The sequence below is a fragment of the Phyllostomus discolor genome, chromosome X, assembly GCF_004126475.2.
Source record: "Phyllostomus discolor isolate MPI-MPIP mPhyDis1 chromosome X, mPhyDis1.pri.v3, whole genome shotgun sequence".
Lineage (NCBI taxonomy): Eukaryota > Metazoa > Chordata > Mammalia > Chiroptera > Phyllostomidae > Phyllostomus > Phyllostomus discolor.
In genome coordinates this window covers 36,207,531-36,235,077 of record NC_050198.1, presented here as the reverse complement: position 1 = coordinate 36,235,077, position 27,547 = coordinate 36,207,531, and the positions used below count along the sequence as shown (strand labels likewise).

The window sequence follows — 27,547 nt, the reverse complement described above, 5'->3', positions numbered from 1 at the left end:
AAAAGCAATGGCTATTTGTTAAAGTCCGATTTCTTTCTTTCTTTTTCTCCATGGTAAATCAGGTTTCTGTGCTTCTGGTTGTAGATACTTGTAAGATGCAGTTGATACTGAGGCTGTGGCTACCAGTGACATAGAAGGATGTTTTCCCATCCGGAGTTAGACTTGTCAATAGATACCAGAAGCAGTCTGAAGAAAAGGTCTGAGCACAGGAGGACCTAAAGGAGCCAGCGTTTCAAATCACTAGATCAGGAGGAGAAAGGGAGGAAGCAGGATAAGGAACCTATGTGCCAATAAGGTAATTGCAGCTTTGTCCGTAGCACAGCTATTATTGTAACCTTTACAACTGCTGTAAGTAGCATGGTATCCATTCCAGCAATGGGAACAATCTTTCTGGTTGAAAGCATGCTAGTCTCCACTTGGCATGAAAGTGGAAGCTACCAAATTCTAGGCATAACATGTCCCAATTTAAGACTCCCTTCTCCAATCTCTCCCTTAAATAGTGCTCTTCTACTGCAATCCAAACTTTAGCAGACTAGCATGTATCCTGTAGAAGTACCTGAATATTAGACACAGTTCCGATCAGCATTGAGACCAGACTGGGGTCAAAATGAATGACAGTCAGTGACACCTCAGCTGTCATGAAGATCAGTGTCAAATTATTCATGACCAAACTGGCTAATTCAGCGTGGTCGGTAGGTACATCAATCCAATCTAAGATCACAACCAAAATCTCTTAAGGTTAATTTTGATATTTTTTCAAATGATTTATTATAGACTTTTCAAAAAGTCAACATATTTAGATGGCTATGACAGAATTTTAAATCTTTTCCTTTTGGTAATACCCTTATGGCTTTTTTCCATGCTCTAAAAAGCAGGAACTCAGAGAAACATACAGACCTTATAGAGAGTTTCATCCCAGATCGATGTGCGGAAACAAGAACATTCCAGCGGGCGAGACAGGCGCCTCAGATCTTCTTCTCGCTCTTTAAAAATCTGAATTTCAAAGTCCAACATACTGATAAGAACATACAGATCTCTTTCTTTGCAAAATCTTTGATATAATTATTTCAGCATATTTTAAATAGAAAGCATTGCCTCTTTCTTCAGAATTTTTCAATGTGTACATTACTTCAGAAACTAGGATGGCAGAAATGTTTTCAGGTCAGTTCTAAAAGTGCAACAGCTACTGGAATTATTCAGGCCTGTGCTGGTTGTGTGGAGTACTCACTAAGAGCACTATGTTAAAAACTAAACTTTACTATGTAGAGTAGTCTTAAAAAAAAAAAAAAACACATCACATTCTAAATCACCCAATCTGGGTCATTTTAAGATCGCTATTCCATGTCAAACTTTAAAAATCAAAATATTTTAACCTTTGTAGATATCTTTCTCTCATGCATACATATATGCATTCTGTTTGGACTGTATTTGCTTGGCTATATAGATATAACTAACACCTCCCCCACACAAAAATATATTCATCATGTGTATCTGTGCATGTGCCCACAGACATATGGGAAATATCTATTTATATAAATACACACACAATTTTCCATGAATGGCTGAGTGTGTAGTAAGTGCATAAACACATGGTGATGGTTAATTTTGTGTATTAACTTGGCTAGGCCATGGCACCCAGACATTTGGTAAAACACCAGTTTTGATGTTGTTGTGAAGTTATTTTTTAGACAAGATTAGTATCTGAATCAGTAGACTTAAAGTAGATTCCCCTCCTTGATGTGAGTGAAGGCTTTAAAAGGGAAAAATTGCTGCTCCCAGGATGAAGGAATTCTGCCTCAAGATTGCCTCTGGATCCAAGCTGCAGTATCTTATCTTTCCTGCCTCTTTAGCCTACAGGTCTGCCACAAAGATTGCAGACTTGCCAGTCCCAATTGTATGAGTCAATTCCTTAATATCCATTAATCAATCTCTCCCCACCACCTGCTATCTATCCATCTACACAAACACACTTATTATTGGCTCTCTTTCTTTAAAGAACCTTGACTAATACACAGAGAGAAACGTCTATCTTAGTTGAAATTGATGTTTAGGGAAGCAACCTAGTCATATTTACTTCAAAACTTCCAAGTCTGAATCTTTGATGAAACAGAATATACTTTTCCTAATTTAGTTTAAAAGCCCACAAAGAAAATTAATGTATCTTTGGAGAGATTCATATAAGTGTTTAGATAAGTTGATCACTAAAATTAGAATGAAAAAATCCATAATGAGATCATTTGTTGGATGCTCTAGGTTTTTCTACTACAAATTGTGATAGGAAATGAAGTGATTTTTGTAAAGGAAACAAAACAAACAACAGAAAACAAAGAACAGCAAGAACCATATCAAAGCACTCACAATCTCAAGCCCCAAGCTACATACAGATTTTCAGCTGGACTAAAATAAAATTAAAATGAAATGAGAGAGAGAGAAAGGAATAAAGAGATTAGATACTCAAAGTAGTGTTCAGAATCAAATACAGAACTCTGTCCAGTGGTTTCTGAAAGCCTGCAAGCTAACCTAGAAACAAGAAAACATACCCAAACACTGGAACACTGGGGGCAGTACTATAACTAGTTATGGGAAAAAAGTATTCCTGACCACAACTATTACCAAAAAAAAAAAATCCTTTAATTAAATAAAGGGTATCCTTAGACTCCTAGGCTCCAACCCACAGAGGAACTATATTCTTCTATATCACCAGTATATTCTAAAACTGTTTTTCTCATGCTTATTCCTTAAAAACAGAGGACCTTCTCTTTCAGCTTAGACTTTAAAATCCAATCCTCTTAGTTTATATTGGGCAAACTAAAGCTAGGCTATTTTGTGACTGGCCAATCTTGAGGGCTCATAGCTAGCTGAGAGTTTGCCCTTTCTACTGTGTCTTCTGCTTCTGGTTTAAATTTATGTGTACTAACTCCCACGCTAGAAAAGATCAGTACACTGTATCACTGCAGTGATAAGGAACTTGGCATTGTGCCTAACTCAGTATGATTAGCACTTGAACTGATGCATACAGTTTCTGAAGCTAACATAAAGAAGCTGTGATATTTCTTCATCTGCCCTTGACAGTAACTGCCTGCCCTGAAGGACAGTAACACAGGGGCAGTTAACATACTTAGTGATATTACAAGGTCAGGTTCCTTACCTAATCTTAAAATTATCTTTCAAATAAATACTCTTTCCCTTACCATGAACAATTTGTTTATGAGTGCTAAAAAAAAACAACAACAAATGACAGAACTTTAGTTTGAAAGCTTATGTGGAGATTTTTTCCCTGAAAAAAGAAAAGACAAATTTACCTATACCTCCATGAAAGTTTACAAAGCATGTCCACCGTTTGCTGCAGCACCCTTTCTGTATCTTACCAGGTCCCGCTGATCCTCCTGTACCAGATCCATTTTGTGCACCAAGCAAAAGATTTTGGCATCTGGAGAATTCTGCAGAATGGCCTCCAGGCATGATTGATAATAGTGCATGTCCTTTTCCAGTTCACGGCTCTCCACATCAAAGACATAAATCAGAACCTCCACATTTCGGAAAATGTTGTCTCGCTGGCTAGTGAAATAATTTTCCATGAAGTTGTCCTGTCTAACAAGGAACAAAAGTCTGGGTAGTAAGCAAGTCCTCGGTTTAGTCACTTGTACTAATGATCTATCCCATGTGAAAGATAATTTCAAGGCTTCAAATTAAAGGACAAATAACAGCAGATTGGAATGGCCACAACTTCTTACTTCTTGAGCCTCACTATGCACCACCTTAAGCCTCTCTCCTTGTGTTCCAAACATACTTTGACTGGCCCTCAGTTCTCATAGCTCCTGGTGTACCCACCAAGGGTCTTTACACATGCCATTCCTTGTGTCTCATATGCTGCTACTTCTACATTTCATTAACTCCGACTTATCCCTTTAGATTTCAGTGCAAACCATACTCACAGAAACCATTCCAGACCTCCCATATAAATAAATCCAGTCATCACAGGCCCTTATACCAAAACACTATTCTTTTTAGTATTTACAAGTGTGACATTACATGTTTACATGAGTTTTTTTAATTAATGGCATTCATTTCCCTAAACAGAAAGTTTCATGAAGGCAAGGAATGTGTCTATTACTTTTTGCCATGGTTTCCTAGCTTTTATCAAAGAGTCTACCATAGAATAGGTGTCCAGTTACTATTTACTGAAATAACTAGTCAAAAGATACAAGAAGTGGCAGAATAGGTGGAAGCTACGCTAACCTCCTCCCAGGACCAAACTGGAATTATAATTAAATTATAGACAAATCATCCTGAATAACCAACTGAACACTAGCTGGAGAGAATCCTCATAACCAAGGACTTATGGAAGAAATAATGCAATGAGACTGGCAGGAAATGAGAAGGCATGAGAGGACTGGCTGGGCTCCCATGGGTGGCAGTAGAAGTTCCACAGGGACATTTCAGTGGCCAGGGGGGCTCCCCCTGAGAGGTGTGAGGTCTAAACCCCAAGCGGGGCTCCCCAGCCTACAGCACCAGAACCAGAAAGTTACCCAGTTAACACCCAGCTGTGAAGAGCAGCAGGGTTTCTATCCTCCAAGGAGAGATGGCTGGAGACTCCGAGAGCCTCTTAAAGTGCCAATGCACAGCCACTTACCCTGGGTACTGGCAAAAGTAGGGCAGAGTGGACTAGAGACACATGAGGAGATTCTGGGTTTGGTGGGTCTGGGGAGAGAACTGAAGGAACAGCTGCCAGGATCCCTGTGCTGAGTCATTCCCCACACTGCAGAATCCATCTATTAGGGCAGAGCACTCCATTGGAAGAAGCACCAGTCTGAGGGGAAGCAATAGCCCCACCCACAGGAACCCCTCTTGCCTCACCCTGTGGATGTTAAGCTCTACTGCTGAGTACAGCTGGAGGCTATTTCAGACATCAAGCCTGACAGAAACCCTGCAGGCAGAGGCAGACCTTTGGGGAGCTCTGAGACTTGAGCTGACCCTATCCCAGACCCAGTGTCAGTAAAAGCCAGCCTTGATTCTTTAGGCATACATCCAGGCCCATGAGAGGGAGCAACAAGCTGTGAATCACTAACAGTTCCAAACAGGGTGACAGAGCCAGTCACAGGCAGTATCTGACATAAGCTACACCAGAGTCTTTTCAGATCTACAAAATACATAGAAACAAACACAGAGGCAGCCAGAATGGAAAGACAAAGAAATAGGCCCCAAATGAAAGAACAAGAGAATTCACCAGAAGAAGAACTAAATGAAAATGAGGCAAGCAGTTTATCAGATACAGAGTTTAGAGTAATGATTATAAGGATACTCAACAGCATGAAAAAAGACTTAGAAACCATAAAAAAAGACTAATCAGAAATAAAGAACACAATATCTGAAGTAAGTAATATACTGATAGGAATGAACAGTATGTTAGATGAAGCAGAGGATCAAGTCAGTGATTTGGAAGACACAGTAAAAGAAAAAAAAACACTGAAGCAGAGTAGCAAAAGTTAAAAAAACAAAACAAAACAAAACAACTTTTTAGCCCTGGCTGGTGTGGCTCAGTGAATTGAGCGTGAGGCTGCGAAACAAAGGGTCATGGTTCGATTCCCCATCAGGGCACACGCCTGAGTTGTGGGCCTGGTCCCCAGTAGGGGGTGCGTGAGAAGCAACCACACACTAATGTTTCTCTCCCTCTTTTCTCTCTCCCTTCCCCTCTCTCTAAAAATAAATAGATAAAATCTTAAAAAAACAACAACAAACAAAATTCCTGGACCAGATGACTTCACATGAATTTTATCAAACATTATGAGAAGAACCAACACCTCTCCTTCTCAAACTATCTCAAAAAATTCAAGATGAGGGAATGGTGATTAGCGATGCTTATTTTCCAAGACCAGCATTATTCTAATTCCAAAACCAGATAAATACATTATAAAAAAAGATAATTATGGGTGAATATCCCTGATGAACATAGAGGCTAAAATCTTCAACAACATATTAACAAATCAAATACAGCATCATTACCAAGGGGGATTTATTCTGAGAATGCAGGGTTGGTATACCATTTGCAAATCAATAAATGTGCTAAACCACATAATCAAAATGAAGAATAAAAACCACATGATCATGTCAATAGATGCAGAAAAAAACATTTGATAAAATACAACACCCATCTATAATAAAAATTCTCAACAAAGTGGGAGGAGTGGGAACACACCTAAACATAATAAAGGCCATATATGACAAACCCACTGACAGCTTCATTAAGCATTCCACTTAAGATCAGGAACAACACAAGTGTCCACTTTCACTTCTCTTATTCAACATAGCACTGGAAGTCCTAGCCATAGTAATAAGACAAGAAGAAATACAAGGCATACAAATTGGAAAGGAAGAAATAAAACTATCTTTATTTGTAGATGACATGATACATATAGAGCCCCAAAGATCCACCAAGAAACTACTAAAACTAATAAATGAATTCAGCAGAGTAGCAGGATATGAAATTATTATCCAGAAATCAGTTGCATTTTTATATGCCAATAATTAAAATTTAAGAAAGGGGAGTTAAGGAAACAACCTTAATCACAATTGCTTCAAAAAGAATAATACACCTAGGAATAAATCTAACCAAGTATGTAAAAACCTGTACTTGGAAAATTATGACACTGAAGAAAGAAATTAAAGAAGACACAAATAACTGGAAGCACATACTGTGTTCACTGACAGGAAGAATAAACATCATTAAAATGTCCATACTACCCAAGGCAATCTATAGATTCCTTGTACTTCCTATCAAGATTCCAATGACATATTTCACTGGAACTAGGCCAAATATTTCAAAAATTTATATGGAACCACAAAAGGCCCTGAATATCAACAGTAATCCTGAGAAAAAACAAGTTGGAGGACCCACTACCTAATATCAAACTATACTTAAGATTATACTAACCAAAACAGTATGGTACTGGCATAAAAACAGACACATAGCTCAATGGAACAGGAGAGTCCAGAAACCCACACCTTTCTAGTCAACTAATATTTGACAGAGGAAGCAAGCACATATAACAGGTTAAAGACAGTTTATTCAAGACTAGTGGCAAGGTGGCAGCTAGCAGACCAGGTGGTCCCACATTTGCATGCAGATAAATGGGGAGGAACAACTGGGGAGCAAGACCGACCATGCAACCCAGGGATCCAGTGCAGGGAAATAAAGCCTCAAAACCTCTGAATGAAAAAACCTGTGGGGGCTGAGGCAGTGAAAGAAACTCCCAGCCTCATAGGAGAGTTTGTTGGAGAGACCCACAGGGTCCTAGAATGTACACAAACCCACCTACCCAGGAATCAGCACCACAAAGGCCCAATTTGCTGGTAGGTAGCGGAGGAAGTGACTGAAAGGTGAGAGTTGAGCAAGCAGCATTGTTCCCTCTTGGACTCTCCTCTCCCCCACATACAGCATCAAAACACAGCAACCTGTGTTGCCCTGCCCTGGCAAATACCTAAGTTTCTACCCCTTACTATGTAACAGGCGTACTGAGACAAAAAAAATATGGCCCAAATGAAAGAACAAATCAAAGCTCCAGAAAAAATACAACTAAGTGATGAAGAGATAGTTGACCTATCAGATAAACTTCAAAATACTGGTAATCAGGATGCTCACAGAATTGGTTGAATCTGGTCACAAAATAGAGGAAAAAGTGAAGGCTATGAAAAGTGAAATAAAGGTAAATATACAGAGAACCAACAGTGAAGGGAAAGAAACCTAGACTCAAATCAAAGGTTTGGAGTAGAAGGAAGAAATAAACATTCAGCCAAAACAGAATGAAGAAACAAGAATTCAAAAATATAAGGAGAGGCTTAGGAACCTCCAGGACAACTTTAAATGTTCCAACATCCAAATCACAGGGGTGCCAGAAGGAGAAGAGGAAGAGCAAGAAATTGAAAACTTATCTGAAAAAATAGTGAAGGAGAATTTCTCCAATCTGGCAAAGGAAATAGACTTACAGGAGGTCCAAGAAGCTCAGAGCCCCAAAGAAGTTGGACTCAAGGAGGCACACACCAAGGCACATCATACTTATGTCACCCGAGATTAAAGAGGAGAGAATCTTAAAAGCAGCAAGGAAAAAGGAGACAGTTACCTACAAACGAGTTCCTATAAGACTATCAGCTGATTTTGCAGAAGAAACCTTACAGGCAAGAAGGGACTGGAAAGAAGTATTCCAGGTCATGAAAGGCAAGGACCTACATCCAAGATGACTCTATCCAGCAAAGCTATCATTTAGAATGGAAGTACAGATAAAGTGCTTCCCGGATAAGGTGAAGTTAAAGGAGTTCATCATCACCAAGCCCTTATTATAAGAAATGTTAAAAGGACTTATCTAAGAAAAAGATCACAAATATGAACAGTAAAATGACAACAAACTCACAAATATCAACAACTGAACAGAAAAAAAAAAACAAAAATACTAGGCAAACAACTAGAATGGGAACAAAATCACAAAAATAGATATCACATGGAGAGTTATCAGTGGGGACGGGGAAGAATGGGGGAGAAGGTACAGGGAATAAGCAGCATAAATAGCAGGTACAAAATAGACAGGGGAGGTTGAGAACATATAGGAAATGGAGAAGCCAAAGAAGTTATATGTACAACCAATGAACATGAACTAAGGTGGTGGAATGCTAGTGGGAGGGGGGGTGCAGGGTAGAGGGGAATAAAGGGGAGAAAAAATGGGACAGCTGTAATAGCATAATTGGTAAAATGTACTTTTAAAAAAGAATAAATTCAAAGTGGATTAGAGACTTAAACATTAGATTTGAAATGATAAAATTCCTAGAAGATGACATAGGCAGTAAAATATCAGCCATTGCTTGTAGCAGTATTTTTTCTGATGTATCTTCTCAGGCAAGGTAAACAAAAGAAAAAATAAACACATGGGACTACATCAAACTCAGAAGTTTTTGCGTGGCAAAGGAAATCATCAACAAAATATAAAGATAACCCACTGAATGGGAGAACATATAAACTGATACATCTGATAAGCAGTTAACCAACACCAAAAACACATACAACCCAATTAAAAATGGGCTGAATAGACACTTCTCCAAAGAGGACATACAAATGGCCAAGAGACATATGAAAAGATACTCATCACTACTCATCACTAATCATGAGAGAAATGCAAATTAAAACCACAATGACACATCACCTCACTCCTGTAAGAATGGCTATCATTAATAAATCAACAAACAACTACTGCTAGTGAGGGCGTTGGGAAAGGGGGACCCTTTTGCACTGTTGGTGGATATACCTGGCACAGTCACAGTGAAAAACAGTATGGAGTTACCTCAAAAAATTAAAAATGGGTCTGCCTTTTGACCCAGTGATCCCACTTCTGGGAATTTATCCAGAGAACCCAAAACACTAATCAAAAGAACTTAAGTGCTACTATGTTCATCACAGCATTATTTACAATTGCCAAGATATGGAAACAACCCGAGCATCTATCAGTAGATGAGTGGATAAAACAACTATGGGACATTTACACAATGGAATACTAATCAGTCATAAAAAAGAAGTTTTACCTTTTGCAAAGTATGGATGGACCTGGAGAACATTATGCTAAGTGAAATAAGCCAGTGAGAGAAAGACAAATACCATATGATTTCATTCATATGTAGAATCTAATGAACAATCTGAACTAACAAGCAAAATAGAGACAGACTCATAAAGAGAGAGCAGGCAGACAGCTCTCACAGGGTAGGTTAGGGAGAGGAGGGATCAAGGAAAAAGGACTCATGGACATGCACAATAGTGTGGTGACTGCAGGGAGCAAGGGTGATATAAGGGGGATAAATGGTAATGGAAATAAATACAATAAGAAAATGACTAAAGAATTTGAAAAAATAAAACAAAATTTAAAAAAGAAAACTGCAGTTATACCTCTATAGGAGCTTCAGCTACAGTCCTTAATTAAGGCTTAAATAAAACACTGACTGTTCAGATCATCAGAAATCATAACTAGTCAAATACTCTAAATTATATAAAACTGACTCCAAGGTAACTTTTTAGCAGAATGTTGCCCTTTCTCCCTTAGGCTCTGTGCCACTTCCCAAGAAGTTCTCAGTGACCAGATGCATAGCAAAACCCAGAATTTTTTGTTGAAAAAATCATGACCCTAGCTTCTAGTCCTGAGATCATGTATCTCCTAAGGTCACACAGCCATTTAATAACAGCAAGGTATTTTTCCTCAGGCGGTACCTTGCTATTTTTAAATGGCTGTGTGACCTTAGGAGATACATAATCTCGCTGTACCTCAACTGCCTTATGTGTAAAAATGACATTAACATCTTATTGCCTAATAGTAAGGGAGTTGGACTAATTTTGACACAGATTACAAAATTGGAAGCTGTAATAATGAGGAAGGATTTGTATGGAGCAATCTGCTACTATGTTAAGTGATGCATCTCCCAATAATGGAGTCATTATCTTTTGGAATATTTAGCTATTTTTTCTTAACAAATACTCATTGAACAACTAGTCCATGGGTGGTTCTATGCTGCAAGCTGGGAAACAGTGAGCTAACAATATCTATTTTGAGAAGCACTTGGCTATGCTTTTTTATATATACATTACCTTACTGAATCATCAGAACAACCCTGTAAGTCAACATCATCATTACCTCTACCGTCCAGATGAAGAAACTGTGGCTCAGAGTTTAAATAATCAATCCAAGATAACACAGCAAACAGGGCTGAGACATAATCAGAGATCTGTATTTAATAATGCCAATTCTAAAAAATAATCTTATCCAATGTATTATTATGATTTATAGTTACTCTAGTGTATACTCCATGCTGAGTATACTGGATGTCATGATCACTGCCAGTGGCCTCACAAACAAGTGACCAGATGGTACTTACCCACCACAGTCCCACAGGTTCAACACCAGGTTTCCCAGAAATCGAACATGGGAATGTTCTACATCAACTGGAAGATAAATATAACAAATCTAGTAATTGTAGCATGTGCAGTGAAGTTCCAAATAAGCAAAGCACTAACCCCGGGAATTGAGAAGGACCAAAGTGGAGTGAAATGCTCAAAGCCACAAGAAGGTGATTTTCAGCTTAGTAGCATGGTTTAGTGGCAAGGTAGGCACCCAAACTACCCTCAGCTATAGAACTGGCTTTTGTGTAAGTCATTTTACTTTTTAGTAGTTTAGTGCTTAGAGCAGAAACAACCTCCAATTATACTTACTAATGTTAAAACTTCAACACATAAGACAGAAATGTATACCATTTAATAGCTCTTCCCTGACCTACCTGCCCCTAACAATGCCCTCCACACACACACACAAATATTTTAAAACAAAAAATACAAAAAAACATGATACAACCATATTTACTCCCCCTATTATATTCCTTATTTTGCTACTGACCCAACCAATTTCACATTCAATTCATTGCTCTTCCTGTGTGATCTCTCTCAATTCTACTCCTTGTTTTACAATCTGCCACTAACATTAAAGAAGGTCTTTCTCTTCTCAAGCTTACACACCGACAACAGCTCCATAATTATCTTCCACCAGGAAGCCCGTACCCACTTTATTTCATCCTATAGGCTACTGATAGGTTCATCTTCTTAACACCACTTTGAACATGTCACTCCCCGATCAAAAAACTCTCAATGGATCCTCTACATCTACAGGGGCACATTCAAGGTCCTTCAGAATTTGGCTTCCAATCTACTTTTATATTCCCCAATAATGCACATTAATAATGTCTTTTGCTCCAGTCCAATTTGGTTTATTCATAGTTCTCCCAAACCCCGCTACCTCCCCAACCCCCAACAGACCTTCCATCAGGGGTCGCAAACTTGCTGATATGGGCCAGGCCAGTAAGTGTAGGACAGCAAAGCTAATCATTTATGGAGAGTAAACATTCACCAAGGGGACGACGGAGCAGGTGGCAGTTACTCAGCTCTAGCTTATTTGCCATGCAGGAACATGAGTTCAGGATTAACAGATCTTTGAGTTTTTCAATAGTAGTGGGAAATTCAGACTTTTATGTGGGCTTTTAGATATTTATATCGAATTCCAATTTTTCTGAAACACTCCACAGGCCAAACAAAACACATCTACAGGCCTCAGTGCCCGTTTGCGACCTCTGCCTTACACTTCCCTCCCACTCACCCTATACTTTGCTTACTCTGTCCATCTGACTAGAAAGTCCTCCCCACCTTTCTTAGATTCATCTTTTAAGACCCAACTAAAATCCACCTTCTCTAAAAGCCCTACCTGGCCACCCCCACTTACCGTCATCACTCCCTCTAAATTCATTCAAACAATTATTAAGCATCTACTCTCTGCCAGGCACTAAAAGTCACAAGAAGGAATAATAAAAATTCTTATCCTAGAAATTAAGTCTAGCAACTATCACCTGTAAAATTTATGTGATAGTCAATCAATAACACAGTGGTGTTTCTTCTAGGACTATTTTGAAGTTGTTTCTTAAAGTGATTGCTATCTAACTTTTGTGCAATTTTACATGTTCATAAACTGGGTCATAAGCAGCAAAGCATTATTTTTAAAATGGGCATTGGAGTCAAACAGTTCTTAGTTCAAATGCCAGCTCTACTTCTCTGTGTGACCTTGGGCAAGTCACTTAACTTCTAAGTATTAGTTTCTTCTTCTATTAAGAAAGCTAGAAGGCATACTACTGACCTTACAGGATTATTGTGAAGATTAAAAGGGTTATCATACACAAGTGCCTGGCACATAGTAGGTGCTCAAACTACTTCCCTTCTCCCCTTTACTTCCCCCTCCTTGGAAAAGGAATCATATCTTACATGTCTTTGTATTTCCAACAGAGTCTACGAGAGAGTAGGTGCTCAAACTGCTATTAATTTGAAGACTATGTAAACGGTCTAGTACTAAAAAAAAAATGGAAAGAAGTGCTACTGAGAAAGGGAAAAACAATAACAAAAGTGACAGGATTCAGTGACTGTTTAGATATGGAGCACATGGGATAGACATCTGGTTTCTATTCCCATTATCACAGATAAAGTGACCAATGGCCCCATTGCCAAATCCAGTGGACTTTTTAGTCCTTATCTTACCTTCTACAGTACGACACTGTTGACTACACTTCTCAAAAAATTCTCTTCTCTCGGCTTCTGATGTCACACCTACAACCTCTCTGGCAGATCCTCCTTCACAGGCTCCTATTCTTCTTTCTGTCCCTTAAATGTTAGAGTTCTTCAGGATTCCATCTTTGGCGACCTACTCTTTCTCTATGTGTTCTCCCAGGCAAGCTAGTCTATTTGTATTATTTTATTTACCATTTGATAACTGATAACTCATAAATATGTATCTCTAATACAGATTTCTCTTCTCCCTTTCCAAATCATATATTGGACATCTTCACTTGATTAAACCACAAGTATCCCAACCTCCGTGTACCCAAATATAACTTGTTATCTTCCCATTCTTCCCACAAAATCTATTCCTTTTTCAGTATTCTCCATCTTAATGAATTTAATCAGCTGTCTAGGCCAAAACCTTAGCTTCATTCTTGAATCTACTCTTTTACCCCACCATTCCCCCCAAACCTAACAGCAAGTCCTGTTGATTCTACCTCTTGAATATATCCCAAATCCACTGGCTTCTCACCATATCTGTGACCACCACCCTAACTCAAGTTAATACTCCATGATTTCTTACCTCATCTACTAAAATAGTTTTCTAACTTGTTAACCTGTTTCTGCCTTAGCCTACCCCCAATCTATCCTCCATATTACAAATATAATGATCTCTCCCAGGTGCAGATTTTTATTCCAGTTTTCTTTTAAAAGAAAAAAATTTCTCTGTATATATACGATTGTATATGCCTAGAGAAAAAAGGCCAGAGGGTAGCTTCAAACTACTAATGGTGGTTGTCCCTAGGAAGTAGGCCTGAGAATAGGGAAAGGAATAGACTTTCTAAACTTCTTTGATGTCTGAATTTTTCACAAGCATTACTCTTGTCATTAAAGTTGAAAATATAAAATAATAAAATGTGACTGTGTTGCTTTTCTGTTTGAAATACTCTAGGGGCTGCTGCCCTTTACTCTCAGTTCAAACGACCTGACATGACTTATAAGGCATTTCATGATCTAACCCCCACTTTCTGTTTCCCTCTTGGTCTCATGTCTCCTACACAGACGGCCCTTGGCTCTCTTAGTCTTCTTGTCCTGCTGTTATTAGAGCAACGAAAAAGAATTAAGAACAGAGCTTTGGGAAATCACATACACTTATGGGGCAGAAAGAAGAAAATATTCTTTAACAGGGGGAGGGATGTTTAAAGATAAAGGAAGAAAACCAGGGTAATGATAGCATTAAATAAAAGCCAAGAGAACAGAGAATTTTGAGAAGGTAAGAAATCTCAAGAGCCGTCAACAGTGTTTTAGACTAAAATAATTCATAGTCATATTTTTATTAACAAGTTTACTCTTCCAACACACTTTAACTAATAAATTCATTATACCACCACTCTGCATCCTTACTTCAAATTTCAAAACAAAGTAGGCTCTAAAAGTTTAACAAAATACAACTGGATTTTTTCATCAATAATAATCTAGAAAAACAGTAAACATTAAAGGTGATGTAGTATTTTTGAAATACTCTTATACTACTTTTAAAGAAAATAAAAAAAAATGCATGAAACGGAATAGCAAGTAAAAATCGATGCACTATGTGTATTTTTAATTCATCTATAAGTTAAACAGTAGAACCAGACCTTTCTTCAGCAATGATGAACTAGCTAATGAAACATGAACGCATTAAGGCCAACATAATATTTAAAGTATAGTTTTACTACCTTTAAGGAAATGCAGTAATTACTAACAAACTATTATCAATAAAGGTCCCACTTGAGATATAGCCTTAGGGGAAGAGCTCTGTCCCATTCACAGTGCCCAGCACACAGGAAGTTCCAGAAAAGCACTTGTTGGATAAATGGCTTGCTTTAATGTACGTAGAGTCATGTAATTTGCAACACACTGGGTTGCAAGACTATTCACTAGACTTAGGGTGTTCCATAAATTCTGCTAACTAGATGAATACAAAAATATTAATTGAACTAGAAAAAAAGGCACTTCAATAAAATGTGCAGAATTTAAAACACAAAGAGAAAGTAGTCTTCATGGAATTGTGGTTGTAGAATAATGAATAGAGCAGAAGCATAGACTGACACACTAGCCCAAATGCTTACAAGTTGAGTGAGATTAACTTCTAGGTCATACTTTCTTCATCTTTTAAAATGAAATTATAATAATATAAGGACTAAAGTAAATAAAATAGCATGCAATAAACATTAGCTTCCTCTAATCTACTAAAACCATATGATTATTTGGTCTAGATATTTAACTTGGAAGAACAGAAAAAAAATAAATTTTAGCAAATCAAGACAGGGATAAGTACTAAAACAGAACAAGTACTTCCAAGAAGGAAGTCTCTTGAGGTATGACAGGCCAAAGGACCCTATCCTGACCAAAATTTTTGATGAACTACTTAGATGAAAACCAGAGGAGATGCTTATCCAATGTACAAACTGTGCAAAGGCTAGGAGGAATGGCTAACATATTAGATAAGAGAATAAGCAGCTAAAGTAAAAATAGGATCCAACCTCTTTCCTACGGATGAGGTAACTGAGGCCCAGTGAGACAGTGACTTGTTCTGGACTTCAGTTAACAAACACTGGGTTCAGAAACATATCATGGGCTAAAACAAACAAAACTGAATGATTTACTAGAGGTAAACATTTATTCTTAGGTTCAAAATAGTAACTGCACAATAATCAGGAGAATATGTGTTTTAATAATAATATGTGAAAAGAAATTGGGTGTTTTTAGTATGACCCAGTCTAATGAAAGTCACTCCACAAAAAGAGAGCTAGACTATGCTGCCCAGAACAAGAGATGTAATAGTCCTACTCAGCCCTGATTAGGCCACATCAATATTCAGGTCTCAGCACTTCAAGAATAATGTAGACATGTTCAACTAAGTCCTTAAAACTTCTTCCAAATAATGTCAAATGAGGAACAGATGAAGGAACTGGAGATGTTTAGCTTAAAGAAGGTAAGAGTTGGAAGAGAAAAGATGGCTAGGATAGACTGAGACATTAATTGTGCTCAAATATTTGTAGAGGTTCAAGAGAATGGAAAGGGGACAGCTAGCAGAAGTAAAGGGAAACAGACTCAGGATTGTAACTAAGAAATAGCTTTCTAACCATTAGAGCTGCTCCAATCCAGAGTGTATACTACACTCTCAGCACTTTAAGAAATAAGGTTTCCTCCTCCTTTGAATCTCAGCATGTGGAACATAAGGTGTTTTAAAAAGATTTGGTGTTCTTGAAACCAGAGTGAGATCCTTATGAAGTAGTAGGTGACTTGTCTCTAAAAGCATTCAAGATGCTCGAAACTCAGATCTGGAATCTCTAAAAGCCAGATGGGGCAATGGTTTCATCACCTAGAGGCCAAGGATCAAGGCAGAATCCAGAAATGCTTGGATGCTGCAAAATCAAACGGCATTACAGCCTAGAAACAAAAGGGGTCTCTCAGGAGCGTGGATCCACTGGTGGCCCAGCTAGCCTATACTAAGAAGCCAGATTTAATATTCAAACCATAAAGGGCAATGAATCATTTCTCAAGTCAAAAATGGAACTCCAGTGAGAACATTGATGTATATCCAGGAAGAGAAGCAGCAGAGTACAGATTAGGTTAACCTCCCTCTCACAACCCCCCATCCCCAGCAATTTACCTTTTAATGAAGACTAGCACTAACTATTGCTTTAAAAAAATCTTCGGTGATTTTATTGTTATGCTTGTTAATACCTATCTATTAATTTCCCTTCATATAATGACAGTTACAAACGCACACCTCCCCCCAAAAACAAACAAAAGAGTCCCTATGCTTGTTTCAGAAAGAGCAGAATAAAAAATAAGTTTGGCAAAGGCATCCCGCTTGGTAAGCAACCTAGGAAAGAAAGAGCCACCCCAATGAAGCAAGCAGCAGTAACCAGAATTAGGCCACGCACCTCTGAGAAGAAATGAAAAAAAGGGGAAAACATGCTGCAAAAGATACCTCTCAACCGCTGCATCCCCAAGTAACTGCAACCAAGAGTGTTATGCAAATCATTAATAGTTAAGGTCACCTGGCTTTACAATACGATAAAACATCTTACTTGTTGCACCAAGTCGACGTGTGTCTCTGGCAATATAATTTGCAAAAATAATAGATCTCATGCTGGTCTTACCAGACCCACTTTTACCCATCAACAGCACCTAAGGACAAAGTGGGGAAAACAATGAAAGAAGTTAGCAATCTAGAGCAAATCAAGTCTAAAGGGATCTATCTCTCTCCTGTACTTGATGTTTTACTGAAGTGACAGTACCAACAACCTGGTCCAGCTACTGATACTTAATTCCTCAACCAACAGTACAGACAGAGGTACCTAGAATTCCAGGGGCCAGGTACTTAGCTGTCATGAGTCACATATCCTCTTGGCAATAGAATTGTAGTGAATTTATTATGCTATTAACATATGCTATCATATGTGCAAAACTATATTAGAGACATACCAACTTCAGAGGAAATTGAACCCTGATCGCTCATAATCTAATGTTTTATGCACTAAACCAGGGGTGTCAAACTCATTTTTACTGGGGGCCACATCAGCCTCACAGTTGTCTTCAGAGGGCCGAATGTAATTTTAGGACTGTATACATGTAATGACTCCGTAACAGCTAAGCAAGAGCTCGGCACTGCTGCCGGGTAGAAATAAGGTGCCAGGTCGGATAAAACAAGGTGGAGGTAGGGCTGGACCTTGTGTTTGCTACCTGTACACTAAACTATAGGACAGGAGATTTTAGTGTAACGAAGTTCTTCCTTCTGCTCAATGCCAACACTTCCATCTCTGCCACCAATCTCATTCTTTCTACTTACCTCCATGATTTTGTTCATTACTCTCTTTCTTTTTAAAAGTGTCACATGGCCAACAATAGGATCAAGCCCTTAAACTATATAGAACCTCCGTGATCTGGCTTATTTACTCCTCTGCCCTTATCTTCTGACCCTCCTGGCCTAGAACTTTTACAGTCCAGCTATACTGAACTGAACTGCGTGTTGTTCCTTTGGCTGCTCCCACATCTTCAGGGACCCCTGCTCAATGTCTTTGTTTCATGTTATACTCTCTACCAGTAACTTTCCATTCTTTTCTATTCTTTTCTTTCTTTAACCAAGTTCACTCACCTTTCAAAACCTGGTTCAGTGATCATCTCCTCTAACAGCTTCTGACCCCAATGCCCTAAACCAGGTTAGGTACATCTCCTCTCTCTCCTTCTATGACACAATTTTTTAAATTTTTATTTATTAATTGACTTTAGAAAGAGATAAGGGAGAGGGGAGAGAAGAGAGACAGACAGAAAGGCAGACAGACATATATTTGTTGTTCCACTTATTTATGCATTCATTGGTTGATTCTTGTATATGCCCTGACTGGGGATGGAATCTGCTACCTTGGCATATAGGGACGATGCTCTCTAACCAACCGAGCTACCCGGCCAGGGGGATGCTCTTACAGCACTGCAAATACCATAACACATTGCAGTTATCCATTTTTTTTGGTCTGAGGTCCTGAATGACAGGGAGGATCCCCTTTGTATCTCCAGTGTCTAACACATAACAGATACTCAAAATGTGTTCATCAAATGAATGAACAAGCTATCAGAACAAAGGTGTCAAACAAGGAAGTTATTAACAATGAGAATTGTCCAATGGAAAGGCTGGCCTTATGAAGGTGAATAGCCTTCCTGTCAATGTCAGCATATAACAAAGACAGAAAAACACCTGTGGAAGATGCTACAGATTCTTGCACTAGGAGGGAATTGGATAAGGTGAATTTTAAGAGTCTCTTCAAATTTTTTGAAACAAAAAGTTCCAATTACATTGCTTTTCAAATGAAAGGGGGATACATACATGTTCTAACTTCAATACTAAGATAATTTATAAAAATTTCTAATTACAAATATAGGGAGCATTAACGAAAGTGTACTGCATTCAAGCTCAATTTAATTTAGTTAGTTATATAACTTTATTACACTAAGGAAATATTGCTGATGAGACGGTCTAAAGTTGTTACAAAAAAGTTTTGGTGTTACCCTTATTCAAGCATAAATTTCTGGTATTTTTAGACATCCTTGTTGATAGCAACTTTAAACAGGCTCATCAAGAACATTCTCTTAGCAAACTGGAGTTTTTTATATAATTGAATTATCAAGTAAAGTGTAGGGTAAATCTGATACATGTCTTCTCTTTTTTAACTTAAGAAATCTAACCTCAATTGCTTATGAAGGACTTACCAAGGTTAACTGTGTTAGGTACTGATCTAAATGCTTTATATGTATTTGCTCATTTAAACTTCCTAACAACCCTATGAAATAGGTAATATTTTCACCATTTTATAATTGAACATAAAAACCCCAAAATTTCAGAAATTCGCTCTAGAGCTAGGCTCTTATCGATTTTGCCTAAACCCTAAGGAGGGTACCATAGAGTACAAGGGAAGGAAGGTTCAAATTCATCTGGAGAACTCATATAAGACCTTATAGTGGTAACATTTGAGCTGGCTTCAACATCGATATGCAGGCAGAGGCCTGTGTACTATGTGTGAATGGCTTGTACAAAATTCAACTTAATTTGCAAATCTGAAGAAAAATTCTATATGGCTGATAAGATACATAGGTGCAGCAGATGATTTAGTCAGAAATCAATTTGTAAAGGGCATTCAATGCCACAAACTCATTTGGATTTTATTCTATGGGCTTTGGGAAGTTACAAAAAATTATTAAGTACGTGAATGACCCAATTAGATTTATGTATTAGAAAAACTAAATCAAGTAGCAAAGAAAGGGACAAGAGTAGGGGAGAACATTTAGAAGGTTCCTGTAACAGTCCAGGAAAGATAGTATACGTACACCACAAATAATTCCTGAATAGTAACTTCTTACCCTTACCTTCATGTTTTTGATGTACCTAACCCATCTTACCTTTTTCTTCATGGCTGTATTTGGCAGCACCCACCTGCCGATATAAATGAAGAGACAGAGTTTCCATGATCCAATTGCCTTAGAAATTGGAATTAAATATATACAAATAAGTGTAGAGATGTACAAGAACATGTTTGGCACGATAGCTGAGTACAGTTGTGTGTGGGACCTTATTTTGAGTAGGGGCCCTCATTTTCCTAAATTATAAGACTGGGTTTATGCTCCCTACCCCCTAATTACATGCTCAGGGGATAGCACCTAGTTAAGATTTGTTTAGGTATATAAATGAGCCATTAAATTTCAAGATTCAGTTTTTCATAATCTTAAAATAATTATATCAAAGCAACATATACAAGTGCTTTAATAAATCAAACAACATTGTCATATATAAATGCCCTCTTTTTTAAGCCAGCCTCCTATTTTAAAAATCTGGGAGCATCTTTGGCCCTCCAGCTGTCTCAAGTCATGTTTCTCTCACTCATTACAGGCACAAAGCATGTAAAATACAGGACTCAATTTCAGGTACAAATTGGCACAGAAAGCATTCTCAAGCCCAGGAAATACCAACCCTCTTTTTAGTCTTATCCTCAACATGATGATGCCAAACCTCCTCTACTGGTAATTCAAAATAATGCAGAACTTACTTAGAACACACCTCCCAGGGCTCATATTAGGCCTGTCCCTATCTCAAGAGTTCTTTTGGCCCAGTTACCAACCAATTATCTGTAGTTGACCCTGTCACGAAAAGTATGGTACCAATTACCGTAACTGGTAAATAGAAGTTAGTTATCGTGGGTGGTGTGTTCTAACTCACAATACTCTCTTCAGTTAGAAACACCTCCCCCCAGATTTGGCATAATACCCTTCACCCACCCAAGCGATCCTTCCGGTTCCCCTATGGGAGGATCCATTCTTGGCCCCACATTCTCTTTCTCCATCTTTTTCTCAGAGTCAGATTCTTCCATCGTGCAACAAGTCGTTTCCAGTCCCTTCTAAAACCGCAGTACTCTTTGCCTTTTTTTCTCCTTGTTCACCTCCTTAGCCGCCTTATTTTTATCGCACGCGGCCCTTCGGCCTGTTCTATTCGCGCCTTTGCCTTTGTCCACTGGGGGCTGCTTGCCCCACCGTTACCTTTACCACCTTAAACTTGGCCGCAAGGCAAGGCCACGCTGGCCGGCTCAAAGGCTAAGTGATCCGGTGATGCAAAGGAAGAGATGGAGGGAGAGAGGGAAGGGGGAGGTCTCGAGTTGGGGCCTCACACCCCAAGGTCTCAAAACCCAAAGGTGACTTCACCCGCAAAGATGTGGGGACGACCAAAGCAGACCTGGCAGAAAGAGCAGACTCATGTACGCACTAAGCGATGAAGCCTCAGCCAGCTCGTTGTTCCCGAGCCCGCCCTACCGGGAAAGACCGCCGGCAGCGTTGTTTACGACCTCACCGCCCGCCCTTCAGGAATCTGGATACCTCGCCGCAGCCACCCAACTGCGGGCCGGGATCACGTGGTCACCTGCCGTAAACCAGGAGCATGTCTTGTGACTGCCGCTACCAAAGGGGCGGGAGCTGGGAAGGATACCATGGAAACTGCACCGAGAAAGAGTGCCACCCGTCGACATCACGTGGCCCTGGCTCGCTTTACGCCAGGGCTTCTAGGGGTCCAGCTAACTGGCTGGCGTTTTCCTGGTGAGCCTGCTGGGCCCACCGGGCCCACCCACCTACCCACCTACCGCGGACAGTTAAGGGAGACGGTTGTAATTCCAGTGCCTCACAATTAGCTCTTTTTTTTTAACTGCTATTTTACTATTAAACGTGTTTGGTGGGGAACGTCCAGGATTGTCTTTATCTTTCTGGTTTTTAAGTTTCTATCTTCTTTTTTTATTATTAGTCCCTGTAGCCAACCTTGTTATTAAATGAGTTAATATCACCTAAAGCGATTACAAGCTTTGTCTACCAATTGTGCAATAAAAGTTATTGTTGGGACCAGTGGTACATAGGGGTTTTTACATATACACTCATCTCCCCACTTGTTTAAAACTGGAAGGGAAATAAAATTTAATATACTACAGTAAGAAGTCAGTAAAGTCTAAAATTGATAAAGGTCTACTGATAAATACACACTTACTATATTTAGATATGGAGACCACCAGAAAAAATGGCTATAAGAGTTCAAAGGGATTGCTTCTGGGGAGGGGCTGAGGATAGGAAGTTAGGAGACTGTTGCTTTTCATCTTAAACCCTTCTGTATTTTTAGTATACATAAATGTATATATATATATAAAATACATGCATATAAATATATGGTGAAATTATACATATATATATTTACACCACGTGTATATATTACTTGCTAAGAAAGAAAATAAAGCGCCCTGGCTGGTGTGGCTCAGTGGACTGAGCACTGGCCTGTGAACCAAAGGGCTGCAGGTTCAATTCCCAGATCAGGGTACATGCCTGGGTTGCTTGCCAAGTCCCTAGTAGGGGGCACATGAGAGGCAACAACACATGGATGTTTTCTTCTCTCTTTCTCCCTCCCTGCCCCTTTGTCTAAAAATTTTTTAAAAATATTTTAAACAGCCCTGGCTGGTGTAGCTCAGTGGATTGAGCTCGGGCTGGGAACCAAAGTGTCCCAGGTTCGATTCCCAGCCAGGGTACATGCCTGGGTTGCAGGCATAACCCCCAGCAACCACACATTGATGTTTCTCTCTCTCTCTCTCTATCTCCCTCCCTTCCCTCTTTAAAAATAAATAAATAAAATCTTTAAAAAATATATTTTAAACAAAAAAAGCGGGAAAGAAGGAGAGGAGAAAGAAAGGGAGGGAAGAGAAGGGAAACTGAACAGGGACATGGTGCTTTCTGCTCCCAGACTTCCCCATTTGCCATCCTATGTGATCCCTTGTTACCACAACTGCCATACCACAAGAAAAACGTATTCTGTTCTGATCATGGGATTCCTTACCCCTATCACTCATTACTCATCTTCCTCCCCACCAGCTGCCTCTAAACCAGCTCCTGATTTTTCCTGAGTGTTGAAAAACCCTAGGTATCAAGCCTGGAAGTCACTTTAGATTCATTGCCTTGCATTACAAGACAGATTAAGTCATGATTAGGGTCAAAGATAAACACAGCCTGAGTTAAAGCAGTGAAAACAGATTTTATTCAATAACTATTGACAGTAGAGGGAAAAGCTGAGCTCCATTCCAATTTGTGCTGAGGCAATTGGGTATTTTAAAGGGACAAGGAGGGAGGGGGAGAGCTAGACCTCAGTAGAGTCAGAGAAGTGAACAATTACAAAGGGTCAGTCCATAAAAATGTGATTAAGCCAGCTGTGTCTGCTAGCTGGCAGTTATGAAAGTTAGGAGTCTATCCTCCCACAGAGACTGGGAGATAGAGGCCCTAACCTTCCTGATGATTGAATTTTAAAGGAATGATTCTCATGTCCTTGAGAAGGACACTTCTGAGTTATAAGAGATGCATATTGTAAGCCCTTTTTACTGAACGCTCTCTGAAAAGTAGTTCAGGGGCCTACCATCAGACTAGAACAAAGAGTAAATCCTCCTTAAAGCATTGAACTTTCTCAGACAACCATTTTAATTAAATATTGGGGTTAATGGGGGGCTGGTGTTATAGAACAGTGGCCATCCCAGAGCAGGTCTGCCTCAAGACAGCCTGTACTGTGTAGGTTCTTTACTTCGTGTAGGAAAGCTTTCACAACACGAGTCCAGGTGATTTTGAGAGTACACTTATTAAAGTTGGGGACAATGAAACAAAGGAAAGGCGTAGGGCAGAAGAAGCAACAGGAGAGTAACAGGAGAGAGTCTAGGCGGTGCTCTACCTTGGCTCCCTAGAAAACATTATAGAAAAGGAGTGAGCCAAGGCAGGGCAGCTGTTAGCTTACTGGGAAGTCAGAGAAAAAGGGGGACTTAGAAACAGGATGAGAGGATAAGCCCACTACTCCCCTGGCTGCAAGCCTTGTGGGGACCCTTAGAGTCTAGGAAGTAAAAAGTTTGTTCACAGAAAGGGGCATGGGCATACTCTAGAACAGGTGCACACTGATAACTTTCATTTTGAGGGTTTTATCTCTCTTCTACTGGTGAGACTCTTAGGGGAGGGTTTCAGTAGAATATTAGTCAGCTTTCCAGGTGCATTTTCAATATGCTAGTGCATCAAGATGAGTGCATAGGGGAATTTGAGATTATTCTCTGGTCAGTTTTATTGTTTTATTTTCCATCTGTCTGGCTCTAATGGGGTTTTTATTTGTTCCTCTGACTTCATCTCTCCTTGGGTTTAGCTGACACAAATTGCATTGACTGGGTCTCTGTTCACTATTTTCCCCACCTACAGTGATTTAAGCTACTGATTCTCTGGTTAGGGAGGAAAGGTATAAACTATCTACTCTCAAAAGTCCTTGGTTAAGGGAGGCAAGGTCTTGCAATTCACCAACTGGCTATAAGTTGCTCAAACTGTCTAGCTTTATTTAGTTTTCTTGTCTCAATTTCCCCATTCCACTTGCCCAGGAATTTTCCTAGCTTCTTACTATCCTGTCTCAATCTTACCCCAAAATGGCACTCATTGTAAGTAAAATGTGTTTGTTGTGTAAAGGCAGCTTTCCCACATAAACTTCACCCCACCCCAACCAGACTTCACCAGCCATATTGTCCCCTTAAACTGCTCTGTTATAAAAATTCACAGTCTCCCTGTTGCTAGTCTCCCTTTATCCCCTTGTCCAAATCATCACTTTTTTCTACCCACTTTCACCACTTCTATTAAGGTCCATGAAGAACAGAGGAAGAAAGGGAAGAGAAGGGATGAAGATAAAAAGGGGGAGAAGTGGGGACTTAGGAAGAGAGAAGGTAGAGGGGAGTAAGACAGGGAGGAAAGAGGAGGAATAGGGAAAGAAGGATGGTTGTAGGAGAAAAGGGATTTAAAAAATGACTGAAGAAATAAACCAAATTAAGAGTTAATGCCAAAGAATGATGAATAAGATTTTTGGCACAATGCATTCCTATGTGTTCTAGAAGTTAAGATTCTGGTTTCCACCCAGACATCTGTGGTTGCTTATTTTTACATTTTCATTAAAGGATCTTAGATAAGAAATGAACTTTGCTTTTTATTTTTGTGAAATTAATTTTTAATTTTTTATTATAGGTCCTTTTCAGAAAGCTCTGCAGAGTTATTCATTCATTCAACAAATATTTATTGAGCAGCCAGAAACTATGTTACATGATAGAAATACAAACATTCCTCTGTTTCAGGTCCCACTGCCTATTGGTGCTTCTAACACCTACCCCCACTAAACTCATATACACATAAACATACCAATAAATCAGATCCCACCCCATATCTTATCAACCATCCATCTGAGCAAGTAAAAGTACTACAGACCCCTAAGATCCAGTAAGAAATGTTTCCTTTTACTACTTTAATTATTTTTGTCATTTTTATCCTTGAACACGCCCATGAGTCTCCAATTTCCAAACCATGTCATAACTTCCATGAAGGACATGGAAGTTATGTCCCTCCTTCTTTACCCTCCCTTTCTCCTCTGATCCCATAGCTATCACTGCTACTTCTCAGGCTCCCACGGGTTTATTCCTATATCCTGCTGACAGCTCTTTTCTCCTCATTCCCAACCCTTCGCTTGAAATACCAGGAAATGATCTTTCAGTTAGGTAGACTTAAGTATTTGATAAATAAATTCTAATAGAGGGACATTTTGTTTTCTTCCCAGCACGTAAGGAGCTTAGAGATTGCCACTCCATACTAAAAACAAATAAAAGGCTGACCGAATTGAAACATCCATAATTTTTCTTAGAATTCATCAGAGAAGTAAGTCACAGGGAAAATTGATGCCCCTAAAGTTAGAGAAACAGGCAGATATAGAGAATGATGGTAACTCTCCAGAACAGAAGCCTACACACAGAAACCTGTATAGGAACCACTACTGGGGTAGAAAAATCTGAATTGCAATTCATAATTTTCTAGACAAGTCTGAAAGTTAAAAACTCCAGGGCAGCTCAATTGTAGAGGTCCTCCACTCTTTTGTTAATTTTACCTCCAGGAACTATACTAGATCTTCACAGTGAATATCAGAAGAAAATATTCTCTTGCCACTGGCAGTGGGAGGGAGAAAGTAACCATTTTTAAGTAGATTTTCTTTTCATCTTAACAAGGCCTGCTCTCAAAAGAAACTATTTTACTACAGCCTAAGCTTCCAGGATTTTATCAGTGCCCACCCTACCTGAGGAAAGGGAAATACGCAACTCCAGCCACTCTAAATATCCTGTCCCACTTAAAAGGGAAAAAATACCCTGAGAAGCACTGGTGAAGTTCACAGTCTAGGGACAAAGACTGAGACCTAATTATAGGGCTATAGATTAATACCCCCCTTCCACACACATTAGCACCACACTCCTAAAGGCTTATTTACCAAAGTTCCTTTCACCCAATACATCATGTCCACCTTTCAACAAAAAATACAAGGCACATAAAAAGACAAAAACACACAGTTTGAAGAGACTGAACAAGGAATACTACCAGTTACATATGGCAGAAATGTTGAAAGTACCCAACAGTGAATTTAAAATAACTGACTAATATGCTAAGGGCTCTAATGAAAAAAGTATATAACATGCAATAACAGATAAGGGAGGTAAGCAGAGAGATGGGAATTCTAAAAAAATAAAAAAGAAATGTTTGAGATTAAAAAACACTATATCAGAAGTAAAGAATGCATAGGTTTGACTCATTAGTAGACTGGACACAACTGAGGAAAGAATCTCTGGCCTTGAGGACATGTAGAAAGAACTTCCAAAACTGAAAAGGAAAGAGAAAAAGACAAAAAAAATCAGAAAAAACTATCCAAGGACTGTGGGATAACTGCAAAGGGGATAACATATGCATAATGGGAATACCAAAAGAATTGGTACCATCATAGACAAAGAAACAGAAGCAACACTTGAAGCAATGATGGCTGAGAATTTCCACAAACTTGATGTCAGACACCCAATCAGAGATTTAGGAAGCTCAGAGAACACCAAGCAGGATAAATGCAAGGGAAAGAAAAAAAAACTACACCTAAGAATATCATTTTCTAACTACAGATAATGATAAAGAAAAAAATCTGGGAAGAAGCCAAAAAAAAAAAAAAACCCACCTTATCTACAGAGAAAAAAAAAAAAGATAACAATTACATCTCACATCTCCTCAGAAGCCATGCAACAAGAAGAGAATGAAGTGAAATATTCAAGGTTTTGAAAGAAGAAAAACACACCCCACCAATCTAGAACTCTGTATTCTACAATAGTAACAGGGATGTAAAGTACAGCATAGAGAATATAGTCAATCATATTTTAATAACTATGTGTGGTGCCAGGTGGGTACTAGACGTATCAGTATGATCACTTCCAAAGCCATATAAATGTCTAACCATTGTGCTGTAAACCTGAAATTAATATAATATTGAATGTCAACTCTAATTGAAAAAGAATA

The 27,547-nt window shown here is 38.9% G+C and overlaps 1 protein-coding gene across 13 annotated transcripts in view; it reads right to left on the bottom strand.

Moving 5' to 3' along the window:
• Nucleotides 1-27,547, bottom strand: part of RRAGB (Ras related GTP binding B) — a 56,929-nt gene that overhangs the window by 5,724 nt on the left and 23,658 nt on the right. Inside the window, exons 1-8 of one of the 13 annotated variants that reach the window (XM_036016683.1) lie at nucleotides 21,527-21,550; nucleotides 20,063-20,096; nucleotides 17,200-17,299; nucleotides 13,097-13,219; nucleotides 12,827-12,910; nucleotides 10,903-10,969; nucleotides 3,369-3,591; nucleotides 898-993 (exon numbers count right to left, since the gene is read on the bottom strand). In XM_036016683.1, the coding sequence (XP_035872576.1) occupies nucleotides 898-993; nucleotides 3,369-3,591; nucleotides 10,903-10,969; nucleotides 12,827-12,910; nucleotides 13,097-13,219; nucleotides 17,200-17,299; nucleotides 20,063-20,074 (705 nt within the window). In that variant the 5' untranslated portion in view covers nucleotides 20,075-20,096; nucleotides 21,527-21,550. Of the gene's footprint in view, nucleotides 1-897; nucleotides 994-3,368; nucleotides 3,592-10,902; nucleotides 10,970-12,826; nucleotides 12,911-13,096; nucleotides 13,220-17,199; nucleotides 17,300-20,062; nucleotides 20,097-20,935; nucleotides 21,556-27,547 lie in introns of those variants that run through there. The other 12 variants (XM_036016687.1, XM_028522252.2, XM_036016686.1 and 9 more) reach the window with 12 other exon arrangements.